Here is an 18,527-nt window from a genome sequence, read left to right as displayed (position 1 = left end):
CTCTACTGTGGCAAGTGAGAGCAGCCTACTGTATGTATCTATTACAGAGAATTCCCATATCCTCCACTCACTGACTTTCCTTTAAAAAAGCCTTTTTTCTCACCTCCGAAATTGGACGTTTCTGTGGTCTGAACGGGGGGAACTTTACAGATTGATGGTTGAAAAATATTCTCAAATGTTCCACCTGCGGTCCAGTTTAAAATATGTCCTGAATAAACGCGGACATACGTCACCGTAGATGCCACGCAGTGGCTGAGTGCACGCATTCAAACACTATAAACCGATGTGGTTTTGCAGTGAGGGAACCCCTGCTCGTGTGATGTGGACCGTTCCTCCGTTCCTCCACATCCAGGCGAGGTGAGAGCGGTGCACAGCGCCAGACGGACCAGAGCGGGTTAGTGTGAATACGCAGCGGAGCGCACGGCTGAGGACTCTGTACAGCGCAACTCCAACACAAATGGATATTTACGTGGCTTTGTTATCCCTCTTCTTTTTTACCAAACCAGGTAAATACAAGCCGAGCGATGAGGAATTCTGTTGCAAATGACAGGCATTTTTTTTTAACGTCTTTTTACGCTTTCTCAGTTCGCACCTTGCGTGCGAGCTTGTCATATTTGTTTGGTAGTGTCTGTGTGTGGACTGCAGTGTATTGTTTTTTTGTTTTTTTTGTTTTTTTTACTCACCTGCAGTTTGTTGAGTTAATGCCCAGCGTGCAGATAAGGTAAAAGAGGTGACACCTTTTACTTTGGCGTGTGCGCGCAATGCCCTCCTGCCCGTGGAGAACACAGGTGGTGGCTGCGGGCAGATACAGTGTTAGTGGGCTGCATTAGCCATACCCTGCGTGTACACAACCATTCATTTTAAACATTGGAATGCACATAAGCAGTGGTCATGTCTGTTTATAAAAAAATTTAAAAAAAGAATTAGGATTTGAGTATTCGGTCAGGTTTAATCCTCTCAGCAGGCTGTTAATACACCGCTTCACATCCTCTAACCTTCATTTATCTTCCACAGCTTTGGCTTTCGGATCAGATCAAGACTACCAGATTGATATCATCAATGAACTTGACCTGGCAAATGCCACCTATGGAATTACCCAAGTGGCGGGGCTTCACAACAGCAGCAAAGCCTTCCTTTTTCGAGGTAATGCACGCACGCTGACAATTTCTTCCTCATTAGACGCGCTGCTTAAGTTCAGAAATGGCTTTGTCTTCTGTGTTGTGGCTGCGCACACCCACACGCACACGCACGCCCCTTGTTTCATTAGTTGGTGTGAGCAAAGCCACACCTTCTGGTGTCACAGTGTTAGCTGGGACGCTGAGGAGGAACACTCCGGGGAGACTCCTCTCGTAATTATTCCACATTTCATTTGTCCCAGGCAGCAGATTCTCGGGCTCTTTCCGAACACACTTGAGCGCTCTGCCTGTGTAGGACTTCTACAAAGTGTCGACTGTTTCCAATGGCACTCAGTGTTGTGTAATCCCAACAACTGGTGGCTAATGGATCATCGGGTGTGAGGACCCTGAAGGGCACATGTGCATGTGGCTGGTTAAAGAGCCTCAAAGAAAACCACTATCTCATATTATAATAATCTATACATGTCAAAGCCATAAGTCCTAATAGGAAGATAACCGTGACATTAGGTTAGCTCTGTTGAGGGTGAGGTGCGTTACCAGTGTCAGAAGCTAACTTTTGCTTTGCTCCCCTGATTCTCTGCACTCTGAAAAGGACTCAAACTCTCTGGTTGAACTTGTTCGGTCTGCCTGTAGTGCCTTCTCCTTTAAGCAGAGCCTGAATTGTTAGAGCGTAACGTTAGAAGTAGAAATAGAAGAGAGTAGGATACAGTCAGAGAAGAAAGAGACATCTGGGTGACTGTTTGAGAGAGAGACCTGGACTTTTTTTTGTGTTTTCTGCTTGGCTGCAGCTTCAGAAACACTGCCAGGAAAATTCTATTCTATATCTCCTATTAATGTAGATGTTTAATGTCACTTTAAATTGCTCGATATTCAGAGGCCTTATGTATGAGATTCATGTTCCATTCTCATTGTAGAGCTTTATTATCACACATGGCCTGATGCTGTTCGAACCTGGACGGAAATGCAATGCTGGGGAGAAACACTGAGTCTTTTTTACTTTTCCTGGCATGGAAATATTCAAATTCAAAGATACTGGCACAAACACCAGCAGCTTGAATCCCAAATAAGCAGCGCTGGGTGTTGAATGTCAGCAGGGTGGTAGTGTTGTGTATTATGTGTGCATGTGGTTTTATTTTCTAGAGTGCTTGGCTCGATGTGCCATTGGCTCTGTATGAATGAAGGCAGGGCAACTTGGCCAACTCTACCGAGGTGAAGCTGTCCAAGTTGCAGTGCTGGAAGCCATAGGGGATACTCAACATCACTTTTTACTTGATAGACACACACACACACACACACACACACACATACACACACGCACGCACAGCGCACGCGCCAAGCGGCTCCCTACAGTTTCAGGCTCCCAGGGTCGAGGTGCAGCAGCCAGATAGTATGGGGAACAGTAGGCTAATACAGTAGGGAAAACTGGACCTGTGAATGTTGGAGAGGATGCGTGTGTTGTGACCTATTTAACACTTCTCCCACCCTTGCGCTGCTTTAATGGCCCTGTGAACCAGATGGCTCCACAGCGCAACTGCAGCCAAAAGTGGCAGCAAGTACCAGGTTCTTTTAAAGTGCTCATTATGCTCATTTTCAGGTTCATAATTGTATTTAGAGGTTGTACCAGAATAGTTTTATGTGGTTTAATTTTCAGAAAACTCCATATATTTGTTGTACTGCACATTGCTGCACCTCCTCTTTTCACCCTGTGTGTTGAGCTCTCTGTTTTAGCTACAGAGTGAGGCATCTCACTTCTGTTCCATCTTTGCTGCGAGTTGCACATGCTCAGTAAGTACTGCTAGCTAGTCTGAGGGAGTGCGACGCTAGCAGATAGGCGAGCATTATAACGTGTGTTACAAAGTGACCACGTTTGTCTCTGAAGTAAAGGCTGGACTACAATAGAGCTGTTTGGAGCAGTTTGTGAACAGTGTTTTCTGTTGGAGATGGTAAGTCCCTTTGGGCTGGACTTTGGGCTTTTTCACTTTGTAAACCTATAACGTGCACAAAAAAAGATATATAACACAATAACGGAAAGGGGAAAAGCCAAAAAGCATAATATGAGCACTTTTAAAAAGTAGAGAAGTTGATGTTCTAATAGGTTACAACAAACGGTCCACGAATCCCCGTCTAGTAGAAGCTGCACTGGAGCCTCTGTGGCTGATTGGGCCAGTGATTATTCAAAATGATTTATGTATGCAATCATGTGGTACATGTGGAGCTCAATATCATATTTCATCTGTTTGATCGCATAAATTGTGGTGGAGCATATTGTAATGCTGGTCAAATGGCTTGGAAAAAAAAGGGCAATGTGGTGTTCCAATTAGTGTCAATAGCACTGAGGGAGAAAGAGAGGACTCTGGCAGTGTGTTTGGCTGGACACTGGGACCAGTCCCTCCAGTCTCCCAGTAACAGCCAGTGATTTACAAACAACAGATGGTTTGCTTTAGAAAATACATTTCAGCCTCTCTTCACTTGCGTTTTCACCAGAATAATGCACCAGTGCACTCAATGACGGCCAGTTTAGGAAAGACCGATGAGGGCAGCGGCTACTAAAAGGTCCTTATGTGGATGTGTGATCCAACCTGAAAAAGAGAGAAAAATGCTAATATTCTCCCACTGTGTACTTATAGCGGGGAATAAAGCTCAGATAATTGCTCATATACTGTATCTGTTATATAGTTTGTACTTCTCATCAACAGGATTGCTTTACATTGTGGGAACTTCTTTGATGTATTGAATACAGTTTAGATCCTCCAATAGGGGGCTGACCTAGTTTCTCATCCTACATTGGAACCCAGATTCTCAACCTCATTACTCAGACCCCCCATCTGTCCCAATGTTAGGGCTGGGCATCGTTCTGAATCTTTCGATCCGGTGCCAATTTTGATACCTCAGTTTCGATTCCGGTTCCTTAACAATACTTCTTTTCGATACTATATGTTTTATGTACCAAACTTTTTTTCTTTTTGTTAATTTTAGATTTAAAATTATTTTAATGGTGATTATGAGTTTGTATTTTAGTATCCCACTGTGGGTACATGCTGGGTCTGTTAATCTGTAAATTTGGTACACAGTAAAATGTCTCAACTTCAAAAAGATGCTGGGGCTTTGATTGGACGGGGCTTTCCTCATCAGACTGCTAAAGGATGCTCAGTTTTTGCAAATATAACATTTTATACCTGTACAACTATTGGTTTCATTGCCATTAAATTTGGTGCAGACATCCTAGTTACTTGAGAAGGGACTCTCTGACAGCTGTATGTGCAGCTTAAAACATTAAGCCTAACAGCGTATGTACATAACAAGGTATGGCTAAGGATCCACTTGGGTCCTAATATCTGAGACCTAGTCTATATCGACGACGTTTCATTTCCAGGATAGTTCAGGTGCCGCCGGAAGTTCCGCTTTCTTTGTGTTTGCATTTGTAACTCCGGTGAATTTCTGAGGACTATGGTTAACTGCTCCTCAGATCTTTGCAGGGTAAATCCAGACAGCTAGCCAGACTATCTGTCCTATCTGAGTTTTCTGTTGCATGACTAAAACAACTTTTGAACGTACACGTTTCACCTAAACAAGTTCCTTCCCGAGGCTATTTTGCAGAGGCACAGTTGTTTTTCTCCCATCCCGGAATGTTGTGTGGACTAGCCAGACCTTCCTCCGCAGCGCTGTGGACGAAGGTCTGGCAATGCGAGACTATCCCAGACCTGACTCAGGAGCTCAGTTGGGCTGTGTCAAATTTTATATTCAGTCTAATTCCGTCAGGTAGGACCCCCCATGTATTGGTTTTGGGTTTGTCTGTCAATACCGTATGTCTAATACTGCAGTGGATCCAATCACTCTTGCGAGTTTCCATCAGCTCTGATCATGAGCCACATCCTATTCATCATAGGAGAAAAGTGTGTTTTTGAGGCAAGACCAGGAGTATGAAATGTATGTAAAAATGATATGTATTGCTGCCACTATCAACTGTGTTTGCTCGTTAATTGGTTCCACATCATGCTTCTGCCAGTTTTTGGTGTTAATTTGGATGTGTTCGGTTGACCTCATTTTGAATAGTGTCTAATTATCCTCTGGTCTGTTTGAACAGAGTCTGACTGTCCTTGGATTCCTTTTGAATTGGGCCTGTTATTTGAATGTTTTTTTTATTATTTATGCACATCATATTTGGGTAGGTTTCTCATTGGTCTGTTTTGGAGCCACCTTGAACAAAACCTTTTGAGCAACCAAATCTGGCTATGTAGAGCTGAGCTAGACTGAGTCTGAGATGTCCTAAAGTATCCACTGTACAGAGGATAAACCCCTTTTGATTTAGGAAACAACATGACCTTTCCCGTAATGTCAAACTTAAAATTTTTTGGGCACCACTGTATGAATATAAAGATCTTCTTTTCTCATCTATCCAGTGATTTTTATTTTCCAGTGTGTCATGGGCATTATAGCCTCACAGCACCACTATGGCTGTAAATACCTTTAAAAAAATACTGAGGTACTGTATTTGTATGATATTTTACTGACGTGACTATAAAGGAGATTGCTATAGTAACAGCCGGTTGTGTTTTAAAGTTGCTGAATCCCAAGCTGAATTAAATTTGGTTTGGCTATTTTTTTACTTGACCAGAGTCAAAGTAATTAGTATTCAAGCAATATTCCTTAATTTAGTTTATATTGTATTTTAATGTGAGATCCTTCCTAGCTTTGTGACATTACAACATTCAAACAATTTAAAATATTTGTTTCAAGACTTTTCCAATTGGAACCAAAAGGACCTCAAAGTCTATTATAATAGTTTTTTATTTACTAGATATTTGAATTCTCTGAACAAGGTTACAATGAAAAGATTGCCAAACATGCACATATGTAGTAGGGATGCAGGCAGCGGTTGACTGATTTCACTATTAACCGCGCTTTAAAATGTCACAGTTAACTAATCATAAAAGCTCCGCTACAACGAGTGTTAACTGACTGCATGGTATGTGTAGCAGTGTGTGTAGTTCTTATTAAACTTCCTTGACAACATAAACGCTCGTGTGCGCACACGCGCTACACACATGAAATCAGACGCCAGCCATCGCGAGTATTGACTGTCAGAGTGATGTACAATGGCATCCCGTGGTGGGATAACTTACTGCTGCAATTTCTTTAGCGTTAGTAGTGAAATTAATTAATGCATAATAATTGTGAAACTGGGATTATTCTTCAGACTATAATCGTACCAACAAAATCTATAATTGTTGCATCCCTAATATGTAGGAGACCCAGCTATCTGTGAACCTGTCCAGTCAGTATAGATCCCTCTGTTCTTCATTGACTCTCTTACTCAAAATCATTAATGTTAAACAGTTAAATGGTAATAAGAAATGCATCCTTGATCCTGATATCCCTGAGATCTATAAACCTGCCTCCTTTCGACCTTTTAAGGTCAATTATCCTTAACATATAACAACTCTGCGGTCTGGTTTTAGGACTGAAATGGTCCTTAATTAACGTTTAATCGACCCTCCTGTCGATTCCAATCAAAATCTTTTTTTCCAACCTCATTTAAAGCAGAAATTCTCACTAAAACAACTCACTACTGTCCAATAAAGAGCTAAAGCTGATGCACAGTGCATTTTTGGGTCCACTTTTGTATTTGTTGTTACATGAATAACGCCAAATGAAGCATGTAAAGCGTACATCATTTGTTTCCTTTACATACAAAAAGCATTAAAAGCATGAGCTTCATTCTGTCAAAAGCTATTCCAGGAAATCTAGGAAGTCATTCACTGATTCACTGAGTTTGCCTGGGCAATTTAGAGGGAAAGTGTGAATTTAAACTGTACACAACATTGCTTTCTTGTGATGCCACTCTTATATCTGTCCTTTTTAATATAAAGCAACAGCCAGGAGAAAATCTCACTAATTAACACATTTATATTTTGTTAGTTTAATCTCTACAACCACTGAAGTGTAAAAACAACAAGTTGCTTTTCTACAGGCACCATGTGTTAACCAGGGCTTGTTGTTTTCACGTTTTTTTTTTTTTTTTTTTTTTTTTACTCAAACCAGACATAAAATGTTAATTAGTGAGTTTTAGAGTTCATTTTTTTTAAAACAGATTCTGGTATCAAGCTTATTATCTAACTCAGCATGAAAGGGAGCAAGCGTATTTCCCAAAATGACAAACAAGTCTTTCAATCTTGTAATTCCTGCAATGCAAACTTTACATGTTGTTGACAATCAAATTGTAGTTTAAATAATTGATATATTGTTTCCATACAGACATTCGGTCTTAAATTACAGTATGCTGCATTTCCACGTGGGTGGGACACCTGCAGTGTGTTGTACTGTGAGCAACAGTTATCAGAGCCTATGTGGCAGCACAGAGTTTTGCATCAGTGTTGGCACTGAAAGAAGACATTGCTTACCTTGATAGCGTGTCAGGGGTATGAGGTTCGTCCAAATTGCAACTTGTATCGAACACCAGTCAGGGGAAGTTCGCTACCCTTTGTGAATAGGTCTGCAAATCCTGCTTCACCAGTTAAACAGAATTTACTAAACTACTGAAAGTTGAATTTAACCTTTTAGAAATGGTGCCTTCTCTGGCAAATTTGGACTTGTGCTAAAGCTTGCCAGTGTTTCCCACAGAATTAGATTCTATTTGCGGTGGTAGCTGACCCGGGGGTCCACGCGCGGAATGAGATTCAGAGTTCTTATATAAATTGTACTGCAAATATTTTTGGCAACTTTATATAACATCTTAAATAGATGTTGTAAATCTTTCCACAGTCCCATCCTCAAGGCTATAAGGGTGCATTGGCAGTTACAGCACACAATGTAATCTTTCTGTCTCTTTTGAGCGTCAAAATAATTATTTTTTTTATTTTTGAATCTCATCTGACAACAATGTCCAGTTAATTTAATTAGTATGAACAGGGCATAACCATATCTTTTTCCCAAGGAGCACATTTTGCTCCTCAGTTGAAAAATGTAGGAATGACTTAGGCCTATATAAGGTAACTGCTATTACTGTTGTAGCTAATTTGTACAGTAATACAATAGTGTTATGAATACAAAACATTATGAAGTGTAATATTTTCTATTTTGAAATATTGATAAATTATTAGTGATGTTGAATAGCCTATAGGCCTACAGTAGTGTAACGGACTGCCCCTACAGTTCGGCAGGCATGTGAACTGCGGATTAATTGCAAATGTAACCATCATAGTGTGAAATACAGTTTAACTGACTGCTGTTACGTGAACGGGGCTCAGCAGAGAGGTGGAGCGAGACTACATCTCTGCAGCTTATTCAGGGAGTCAGGTCAATGCTGCTAAAGCACTCAACTTTTTTTTTTTTGAGTTCAGTTTCATGCGTAGGCTACTCCCACATGGCTCGCATTAGGTTTGAAAAAGAACTGTACCAAAACATGGAAAAAAGGACTTAACGCGACATACGAGACGTTTTTATTTTTACAGGTTATGAAACTGTCTGGGAGGGAGGGGGAGAGGGAGAGAGAAGATACGTCAGTATGTGGTGGTCAACATTGATTGTGTGGCGGGCTGCCACACATATATCAATTGATGGGAAACACTGGCTTGCCTTACTGTGACACTTAAAATGTAGAATTTGCTTTTTGAATCTGGTTCTGGTTCCACCGACTGTCGACTGCCAGCTTTCCAAGTCTAAGACCTCGTTCCTGAATTTTGAATTCACAGGGCTGGCATCAGTTAAACTCTAGTCTGGCTCAACGGATGTACGTTTCTGGGATAAAGCCTGACGTGTCCCTCCGCTCTCGCTATCTACGCTATTTGGTGTTATGGCTGCCCAGGATGATTTTGATTGGTTTAAAGAAATGCAAACAAGCCAGAGATTTTTTTTTCCCTATTCCAGAATAGATAGGCGGTGTGGAGATGATCCTATGACCTGGATGAATATCTGGAAAGTCAGAACACAGTTACTTTAACTCTCCTCAGCTTACAATGCAAACTGGTGATTGTACAGCCACATTTTTTTGTCAAAATTTAAAGACTGGAAATTCCAAAGCAATTCAGATTTCCCTTTATGCCACACAGAGCCAAGTGGTAATCACATAGGTCACCATAGAGGTCTCCTATCAAGCATCTTTTCTGGATCAGTTCACAAATGGTGGCAGCTGCGTCTTCTGTTGGGCTGCTGTCGAACACTTATTGTTGGAAGGAAAAATATATATTGTGTAAGCTACAATCTGTGTGTTATGAACAGCAAAATTGCAGACTCTGAAATCACCCAATTTCTGCAATTGCTCACAGTTGAAAAGAGAATTTCTTCTCAAACAAGTTGCCCACAGTGCAGCGAGCCCTTTATTAGCAGCAGAAAACGGACCATAATGGCTTACCACTCTGCCTTCCAAACGCCTGGCCAGAACTACAGGAGGTAGACAAAATAATGTGAACACTCAACAGTGAATTTTACTGGCCAAAGATGAGTTATATCAGGGTGATTGTATTTTTCACATAGAAAAGATGCGCTTTTGACTGTACCTGCCCGATGTTGTTTGCGCTTTGATTTACCTATTTCCTTGTGCATTTTTAACACTGGCCTGGCGCTCCTGGCCAATCGGCTGGCCAGGCCACCGGCAATTCAACCGGTGCTCCAGATGGACAGTCAGGGCCTGCTGTTGAGTATTTACAGCAGCAGGATGGTGTATGTGGGATTTAGTAAAAATATACTATAGTGTGTGTTCATGTTAATGAACAAAAAAAAAAAAGTCACCCATCGAAAGTTTGTGGCTCATTGATTTGTTTTTAATAGTCTGTGGACAAAATATTTTTGGAGCAATTGTAATACTAATGATTAATTGCAGATTGAATTGAGGCAGGGCAAGGCGATTACTGCAGATTACTGTCTTTGAATACACTAAATAGAAAAGCTTTTAATTATCTGTAATGGTGTATGCTTTCGTCTCGGTTATCTCGCAACCGTCAGGAAATGTTTAGTTCCTAACTCTAATCTGATACCTCACCAAATGCTGTGTCTTTTGAAAAGCTCACGGTCTCTTGCTTTCTTGCGTTACAGGGCCATTTTCCTACAGGTTTAAGCTAATAATTCAACATTATTTGACTTACTAATTCTACATGTAAAGACTTAATCAACAGGTTATTGATTTAAAAAATAAAAATCATGCTGCCGCCATTGTGTGCCTGTGTATCTGTTAGCTTGATGTCTCAAGATCTTACTCCGATTCTCCACTGGGCGCTCCTGTGCTGCGTTCCGGCTGCGCCGCTGTTTTGTTCCGTCCTCCGCCACGTGCCGTACCACACCGGGCGCGTCTCAGAAGCAGAGCGTCTTGCTGCCCGACTCACAGATTATATTGTCTCTACAAGTACTTTACAGAACAATTACATGTTTATTAAGTAGAGATGCACAGATTACAACTTTCTAGGCCAATTCCGATTTTCATTAGACCAGCCGATACCGATTTTAGCCGATTCCGATTTAATTTTTCAAACCACTTTACAACACACGCAAATATTTATTTTCTATCTTTTCCTTAATAGAACATTTTGCACAGAACATAGACAATTTTTGAACAGATAATGGATCACTATAAAATAGAACTATATAAATTACTCCTGGTGTGGGAAATTCAGACACATCTAAAGTGCAATGTTAAAACCATTTCTTCTTTTCACATCCATATATATATATATATATATATATATATATATATATATATATATATATATATATATATATATATATATATATATATATATATATATATATAAAAAAAAAAAAATGATTTTGGTTTTTGGTGTCGTCCCTTCACGCCCTACTTTTTCCTTGCAGGTGTTGCATTTTGCAAACTTGTTATCTTCTGCACACACGCTGAAGAATTTCCAAACAGCTGACATGTTGCAGGTTAATTCCCGAGGTTCCCTACATGTGTGAGAATAGCGCCGACACGCGCTTCACACCACGAGCGGGTACGCGTGACACACGGCGGAAAGGTTGAGAGAAAGGAAGAAGAGACCGTGCTGTCGCATCCGTATGTGTGTGTGTGTGCGTCCTTGAGAACTGTAACTCGTATAACTTCTGTTGTCAGTTAATTGTAGCGTTGACCGGCATGAAATTGTCATATGTCAGACTGACCACGTGAAAACCGGCCAATTACGGTCACCGGCCGGTCAATCGGTGCATCTCTATTATTAAGCTAGTATCTACCTTCCACTCCAGGCAGTCCTGAAATTAAACTCCTTTTCCGATATTGTCCTGATAAAAAAGGATCTGTGATGTCGTATTATTTTTTTTCAAACTCCAAGATGAATCTCTTGTTGTAAAGGAGACCTAAACGATATATGGGGATGTGTTTTGGTAAATTGACTGGATAGTCTTGCTGTTTCACTTCCTTCCTGGCTGTCTGAACGGCCTGCGTCTTGCGTGAAAATAGACCTGCCGCGTATATTCAGCTGAGCGGAGAGCCACTTCACGCACGCACGCTTCTGGGACACGCCGTGGCGCAGCTAGCATTGACTTGAATGGCCGCGATTGCTTGCGGGGCACGCAACGCGCCCGGAACGCAGCGCAGATGCGCCCGGTGGAAATTAGGGGTTAGAGTCGTGTGAAAATCGACATCTCACCCTTGACCCACAGTTCTGATTCTGTGCTGGGGACCTTAGTTGCATGATATACTCTTCTAACTCCCTAGATTTCCTGTCTCTCTATACTGGCTAACGAATAAAGGTTAAATAACTCCCCTTCATGGTGGTGATGGGTAAGTGGTGGGATGGACAATTGTAAGTCTGAAAGACCGATCATTGGTCTGACATAAGATGACGTCGGAACTGTGAAAGTAGGGATTTTGACAGTCTGGGAAAAGTGGAAGTGATTACATATATTTTGTCATTGAATATAATCTATCTAGGGTTGGCATGTCCATCATAGACCTGGAAGTAAAGGAAAATGAGCTGCCATGTGTAAACTAGTAATCAGCACCAAAGCAGAGTGGACAGCTCCTCCTACAGACCTTGCTTTTAGCTTAATGTGCTTTTGAGGTAAATACCAATACATATAAATATCACTGTCAGTTATGCCACCGAAAAAAAGGGCACCTGCGCCGACTTCATTTTTGGCTGTGACAAATTTCGGTTTTAACACCAAAAAACTAAAAATAGTTGCAGATTTAGAATCTAGATTCTAGATTAGTTAGAAGTTAATTAATCTAGATTAATTAGAAGAAATATGCTAGCAACAGCTAGTTCTAGCCATGCGCCTACTAGCTCTACCGAGGCGGTTGTGGCTACTACAACCAGTCATCATGATGTTGCTGCTGGGGCACTTAACAATGACGAAGACGTCTAGGAGGAATTTCTGAAGGTAAATAATATGGTGCAATTATGTAAAATGTGAGAGCTTGTAGAATACAATGTATGCCATGCTACACACGCAAAAAGGTGTTGGAAAATGAACCAGAGTAAAAAAAAGTATACGAGTAAATGCTGCATTACAAGTTTGCAGTTGTCATTGTGTTCATGTATAGCCTTGTTAGGCTATGTGCGGGGTGTGCCAACTTTTTTTTGAGATAGAGAGACCCCCTTAAAGACAAAAAGATAATTCGAACACTGCATGAGAGTATGGGTGTAGGTGTGCGTATGTTTATTATGTATGTCTGTATGTATATATGCTTATATACTGTATGTATGTATATACATATGTGTATGTATGGGCTAAATGTTGTCATGTCTCCTAATACTGCAATATGTTTATACATGGATTTGTTTCCAATAAGGAGTTGGTGGGGCGGGTGGGGTGGGATGTTGGAGAGCTTTAGAGAGTGTGAATGTACATGTGCTGTATTGTCTTTGTCTTATGTCTCGAGGATCCCCTCGAAAACGAGATGCTGCATCTCAAGGGGTTATCCTCCTAACAGTACATTTCAATATCAATTACATTTACAAGTTGAGCTTTTCTCAACTTTCCCCTGCAGTGTTACATCTCTGTAACTCAACAGGTGGCGTCAGGCTGCAACGGCAGGTCCCATTCCGATGAAGAGCAGCCTATCGCTGTCCTCGTAAGACCAATTTTAAACCGTGTTCAAAATAAAAAGATAAACCAGGATTAAAGTGATTTATCAAAAGCAAAGCTAACTGATGGCCTAACCATAATATCCTTAAATCACTCAGGTCTCTATGTTGAGGAACATCAATGAAATATAACTTATAAAATGTTCCATGTAAAGGAACACTTGTGGAACCTGCAACTCCAGCCACCTTTTGTTATTATAATGGAATTCTAAAGTATTTGATATAATAGCCATTTTACTTGTGTAGAGCCATTTAAAAAATGTTGCAATCCAAATGTCTTCCTATAACAGGTTTAAAGGAAAAACTTTGTATCACCTAATATGAAAAGATTTTTTTTGTTTCTTGACGGCTAATCAAAAGACAAATTCCTTGGACCAAAATGTTTGGCCTTTTGTCTTTTTATTACAACTACTGTATTGCAGATTTACCCTCGGGGTAACCAAAGAGGGTACAAAGTTAACAACATGGCCAGATAAATCCACGTTTCACTGCAGGTTTCCTTTCTTCTGAGTATATCAGTGCTGTGCATGTTGCTCCTGTTTTAGAAAGTCAAAATATGCCAGTCTTTGATATGCTCCAGTGAAATGTTATCATGTTTGTGTCAGGCGATTGGGCAGGCAGAAGGTTTGGCTCCACTCGAACAGATCTGTCTGTTCTCTCACGGTGGAGATGAGACTAAGCTGCATGTAACGAAATTGGAAAGGAAAATGGCAAAATAAAGAGTTGAATTTAGCTCAGAATGGCAGTTGCTGCAGAGAAATTAGACCGTATGTGGTTTGAGAAGGAGAAATGGGTGATGACACATTTTAGAAGTCTTGATAAACACAAATGGTGCTACAGCACAGTGTGACCTAAACAAGTATTCTATTTTCATAGCAGGCTGCACTATTCCTGAAGGTTTGGGGGGAATTGGCTAGAAACTGAGAGGTTTCATTGAGGTCTAATTCTCTCCTGCATCCATTTTGTTGCTATTTATACCTCCCCTCTGACTGCAGAGCAGAGTTGGGTTGCATATATTGCAGATGTTACAGAGAAAGCCCCATGCAGGCAGGCCAGAGAGGCTGTGGGCAGTTCACAAGCTGCGAGCTAAGCCAGGCTACGAAAGTCTACTGCGCACAGTCACAGCCGCTGAATCCAAAAGAGGCTATCAAACCTTTTCATCTTTTATGTATGAGCTTCCTGGCTGTCCTACTGCTGGAGGAGGCGAGACACTGGTCCCACCTCACAGGAACCTCGGTGGAATTATTCCAACTGAATTATTCATAGTACATGAGGGCGATATCTTTTAAAGGGACAGACGTGTCTCTATTGCCCCCCTAGTGTCAAATAAAGGCAGGGCAGAGAAACAATGGGCTGACACAAGTGCCTTTAGTTGGATGTGGGAAACTCTCATCTGGCACACCCAGACCTAAAATCCATATAATTGGTCCGGAGGATTGCGGTCTCCTGAAACTAGGATCAAAAGCAGGGATTTACTGTAAATGATCTATTTCAGGTATTGAAGCCTACAGTGAAGCTGCCTTGTGCAGTTTTGGACGGCAACTGTGAAATTATCTCCCTCTATTACCATCTTTCAAGGTTTTTTAAAGCCCCTTTGTGTGTATTTTTATGGATTTTTGAAATTATTCTGATGGCATAGGTTATTGTCTGTGGAAAAATTGGTGCAGTCAGTGTGTTGTAATAAGCCTACTCAGCTCAGTGTCCCCTGTGTCTTTTTTTATACTACAGGAGTCTCCAAAGTAAGAGATTGTCCTATTCCTATATAAGTACATAGGGGCTTTGTTTTGCTACTCCACTGCTGTTTTATTAGATGGTGATCAATTATTCAGTCCATCACTTTGGTCCAGACTGAAATGTCTCTATAACTATTGAAAAGGATTGCACAGATATCCGATGTCCCCTGGGGATGAATCTTAATGACTTTGTTGATCCCGACTTCTAGTGCCATCACCAGGTTTACACTTGCATTTCAGAGTCTCAATAACTGTGGGATAGATAACATGCAATTTCATTCACCGGTCATCACCTGACTTTTCCTCTGGCTACCATCATCATGTCAAATTTTCAATTCGACCAACACAGGTTTATGACCAAATATCTGCAGAATACATTTTTTGATTTTGTGTTTAGTGCTACTTTGCATGTTAGCAAATGTTAACATGCTCAATGCATACTATTATATGCATACTGAAATAATGATGAGTAATACATGAGCAATAAAAGAGCTATTCATTTTTAACTGGACATATATAGGATGCACTACTAAAACTATGTTTTTCTATTGGCAGCAAAGCATTTGACATAATTTGCAATTTGATCTCACCTTTAATATACAAATGTGGTTTTCTTTAGGAGTCTGTCCGTGGACTCTTCTGGAGTTTTGTTTTACCTTTCCTTCTGTGTTTGGTGGATTTTAACGGTTTAATTGTATACTCTCTTATAATACATATTCAGTTGCTTTTTCCAAGTGTAACATTTGCTATATAAAAAGGGGGATATATATAATTTTATTTTTTTCCCATCTAACCGTCACACACCAGGTAGCAACCAGGTTGTGTGACAACCACTCATAAACAGCATTCAAAACGGCCAGAGAAATGTGTGCAACCGCCGACAACAAAACAACGTGCTGGAGAGCCCCAGAGCCTGGGCGTTCATTTAACATGTTTGTGTACGATTAATTTCATCATTTGCATGTAGGGTAGACAACAATGAGTTTTTGGCAGATGACCATGTTTTGGCATGACACTGTTAGCCGGTGAAGTAGTCTATATCAACAACGTTCCCCTTCTGGGATTGTTCAGGTGCTGCCGGAAATTCCGGCGGATGTCCCTAATTTTGACCGGATGTCCGTCACCTTACACTTTCTTTGTGTTGGCAACTCTGATTTCTGAGGACTATGGTTAACTGCTCCTCAGATCTCTGCAGGGTAAACCCAGACAGCTAGCTAGACTATCTGTCCAATCTGAATTTTCTGTTGCACGACTAAAACAACTTTTGAACGTACACATGTTCCACCGAAACAAGTTCCTTCCCGAGGCTATTTTGCAGGGGCACTGTTGCCATCTGGTGCTTAGCGCTGCCCAAAATGATTGTGATTGGTTCCTCCACAGAGTGTGGAGGAAGGTCTGGCAATGCAAGACTACCGGTGAACCACAATCAGTGAGCCTTCTAGGGATGTAGCAACTCCCCGCCCCCGCTGCTGTACTGCACATGTGGGAGACACACAAACTCTCACACACACACACACACACACACACACGCACAAAGATTCCTCGATTTATACTTACATGTTTTGGGATTCAGCACATATCTTTTCAGAAATTCAAGATGTCTCACTTAATGGACACTATTTAAGATTGCACACTGTCTACAGTTGGTTCTAATCACTGTAAGATGTGGTAGTAGAAGTGTAAATCATCCAGCTTATCCTGGTGTGCAGCACACAAACACATGCACCCATACACAGTAAATGGTTACAGCTTTAATAATAACACCACATATTGCAGCTCCCTACAGAGTTCACTGCACAAAAGGAGGCTGGATTGCTGGCTCCTTTTTTATTCCTATTCAATTTTTATGAGTTAGACGGCAGCAAACTGTGCTTTTGTGTGCTCTTATGAACAAGGCAAGTTTAGAATTGACCGTCTGGAAAATAGTTGCAATCATGCATAATGACACACTCAAAGCTCACTCGAAAGTCTGGCTCATTATCACACACAGAGAAATGTCATCTACAATAAGACGTGTTCACCTTTAAATCCTCGGCTGCATGACTGGAAACTGGCACAGTAACCTCGGCGTGGAGCAATTAAACTCTGTCTATTTATCGCGGCCTCAAACCGTTCGTGGAAGGTGCAAGAATGAGCCTTCAGTACCTTCCTATCTCCATCAGAAGCCTGATATAATTAGCCCTGCTTTGTCCTGCCTGGGGCCATTGTCTTTGTTTTGATGCTATCATAGTCGCACTGTAATTGCATTCACTTTCACTCCGGTGGCTTTACAACCTATCATAGATTGGAATTGGAATTTGTTCTGTTACGACTAATTACAGCTAATGACATTTTGGTATCAAGATGTAGGAGATGCATTCTATATTAGCAGCCAAAACTTCATTACCAACAAAAAGAAACAAACAAAGAGAATTTGGCACATTTTTTAGCATCCAGCTCGCCATTTGCATGGTTGACACTTATGACGCTACCCATAGTCTGGTTTACGGGATGTACAGTGTGGGTATAAAGCCTGACATCTGGCATTCTTCTCCTCTTCTGCTATCTAAAATGAAGACTGCAAATCAGGGATGGATGAATGTGGATAACGTTAGTGATGGTGAGATGCTTGCTACAGTTGCATTTCGCGTAGTCTATATCCACGTGTCATTCCACTTCCGGGATTGCTCTTGTTCTGCCGGAAATTCCACCGGATGCCACTCTTTTGGGCTTGATGTCCGTTACCTTCCCGTTTTCTTTGTATTGTAATTTTAAAATCCGGTGGATTTATGAGGACTATGGTTAACTGCTCCTCAGATCTCTGCAGGGTAAATCCAGACAACTAGCTACAGTAGAGTAGATAATTGTAATGTTTCGCGGTACGCCTGTGTTTATCTAGGATGTTTTCTACTGTTGCCAGGCAGCCTGCTTTCCTGTACTCCCGCTCTCTTCTTCCCTACTACTTGTTCCTTAATCACAGATTATTTTGTTTGTATGCCCGCTGGTGTTTTGGAAAATACTGCAATAAACAATACGTTGAGCATAAACATCTCCGTGCATGCTCGTAGCACGCGCGCCATCTATGGAGGCCCGCGCACAGCATCGCGCAAGCTTCAAAAGCACAAAAATATATGAACGTTCTTAATAATATATCCTTACCCATTTTAAAAAAAAAGACTCCAAAAACCAGTACAACTAATCTTTAGTACCATTATTTTGGAATTGAGCAGAACTGGGCTCATCTTCCACAATGTGGTCATGGTACTTCATGGATTAACTGTCAACACCAACAAGCTGGTTACCAAGACCAATCTGATCCCATTCTGGCTGAACGTTGCTGGTAATTTACCATAGCATAAGATGCAGCCGTAGCAGCTTCAAGGCATAAGGTGCCACTGACAACCTTTTAAACTCAAGCTAAAGCATGTAACATGCCGGAGTGAAGGCTGAGCATATCACTGTTGCCGTGTGAACACCTTGCCAGACCAATCTGGCAGATTTCATGTTTCAAGTGCAAATGAAACTTCACAAGCCTCTGGGGTTGGAAAAAGTTTCACCACTGCTGGGTCTTACAAAACAGATTCACACACAACTCACACTTCTCGTTTTCATTACAGGGAGGTTGACAGGTATGGATTTGT

At 41.2% G+C, this 18,527-nt stretch overlaps 1 protein-coding gene across 4 annotated transcripts in view; it reads left to right on the top strand.

Moving 5' to 3' along the window:
* The first annotated feature begins 324 nt into the window (after positions 1 to 324).
* LOC114571527 (protein kinase C-binding protein NELL1) overlaps positions 325 to 18,527 on the top strand; it is a 208,514-nt gene continuing 190,311 nt past the window's right edge. For all 4 annotated transcript variants that reach the window (XM_028602625.1, XM_028602546.1, XM_028602772.1 and 1 more), the window contains exons 1-2: positions 325 to 506; positions 1,015 to 1,143. In XM_028602625.1, coding sequence (XP_028458426.1) covers positions 458 to 506; positions 1,015 to 1,143 — 178 coding nt within the window. In that variant the 5' untranslated portion in view covers positions 325 to 457. The remainder of the gene's footprint in view (positions 507 to 1,014; positions 1,144 to 18,527) is intronic.

This window comes from Perca flavescens, chromosome 1 (genome assembly GCF_004354835.1).
Source record: "Perca flavescens isolate YP-PL-M2 chromosome 1, PFLA_1.0, whole genome shotgun sequence".
Taxonomy (NCBI): Eukaryota; Metazoa; Chordata; class Actinopteri; order Perciformes; family Percidae; genus Perca; species Perca flavescens.
This window is presented reverse-complemented; position numbering and strand designations above follow the sequence as displayed.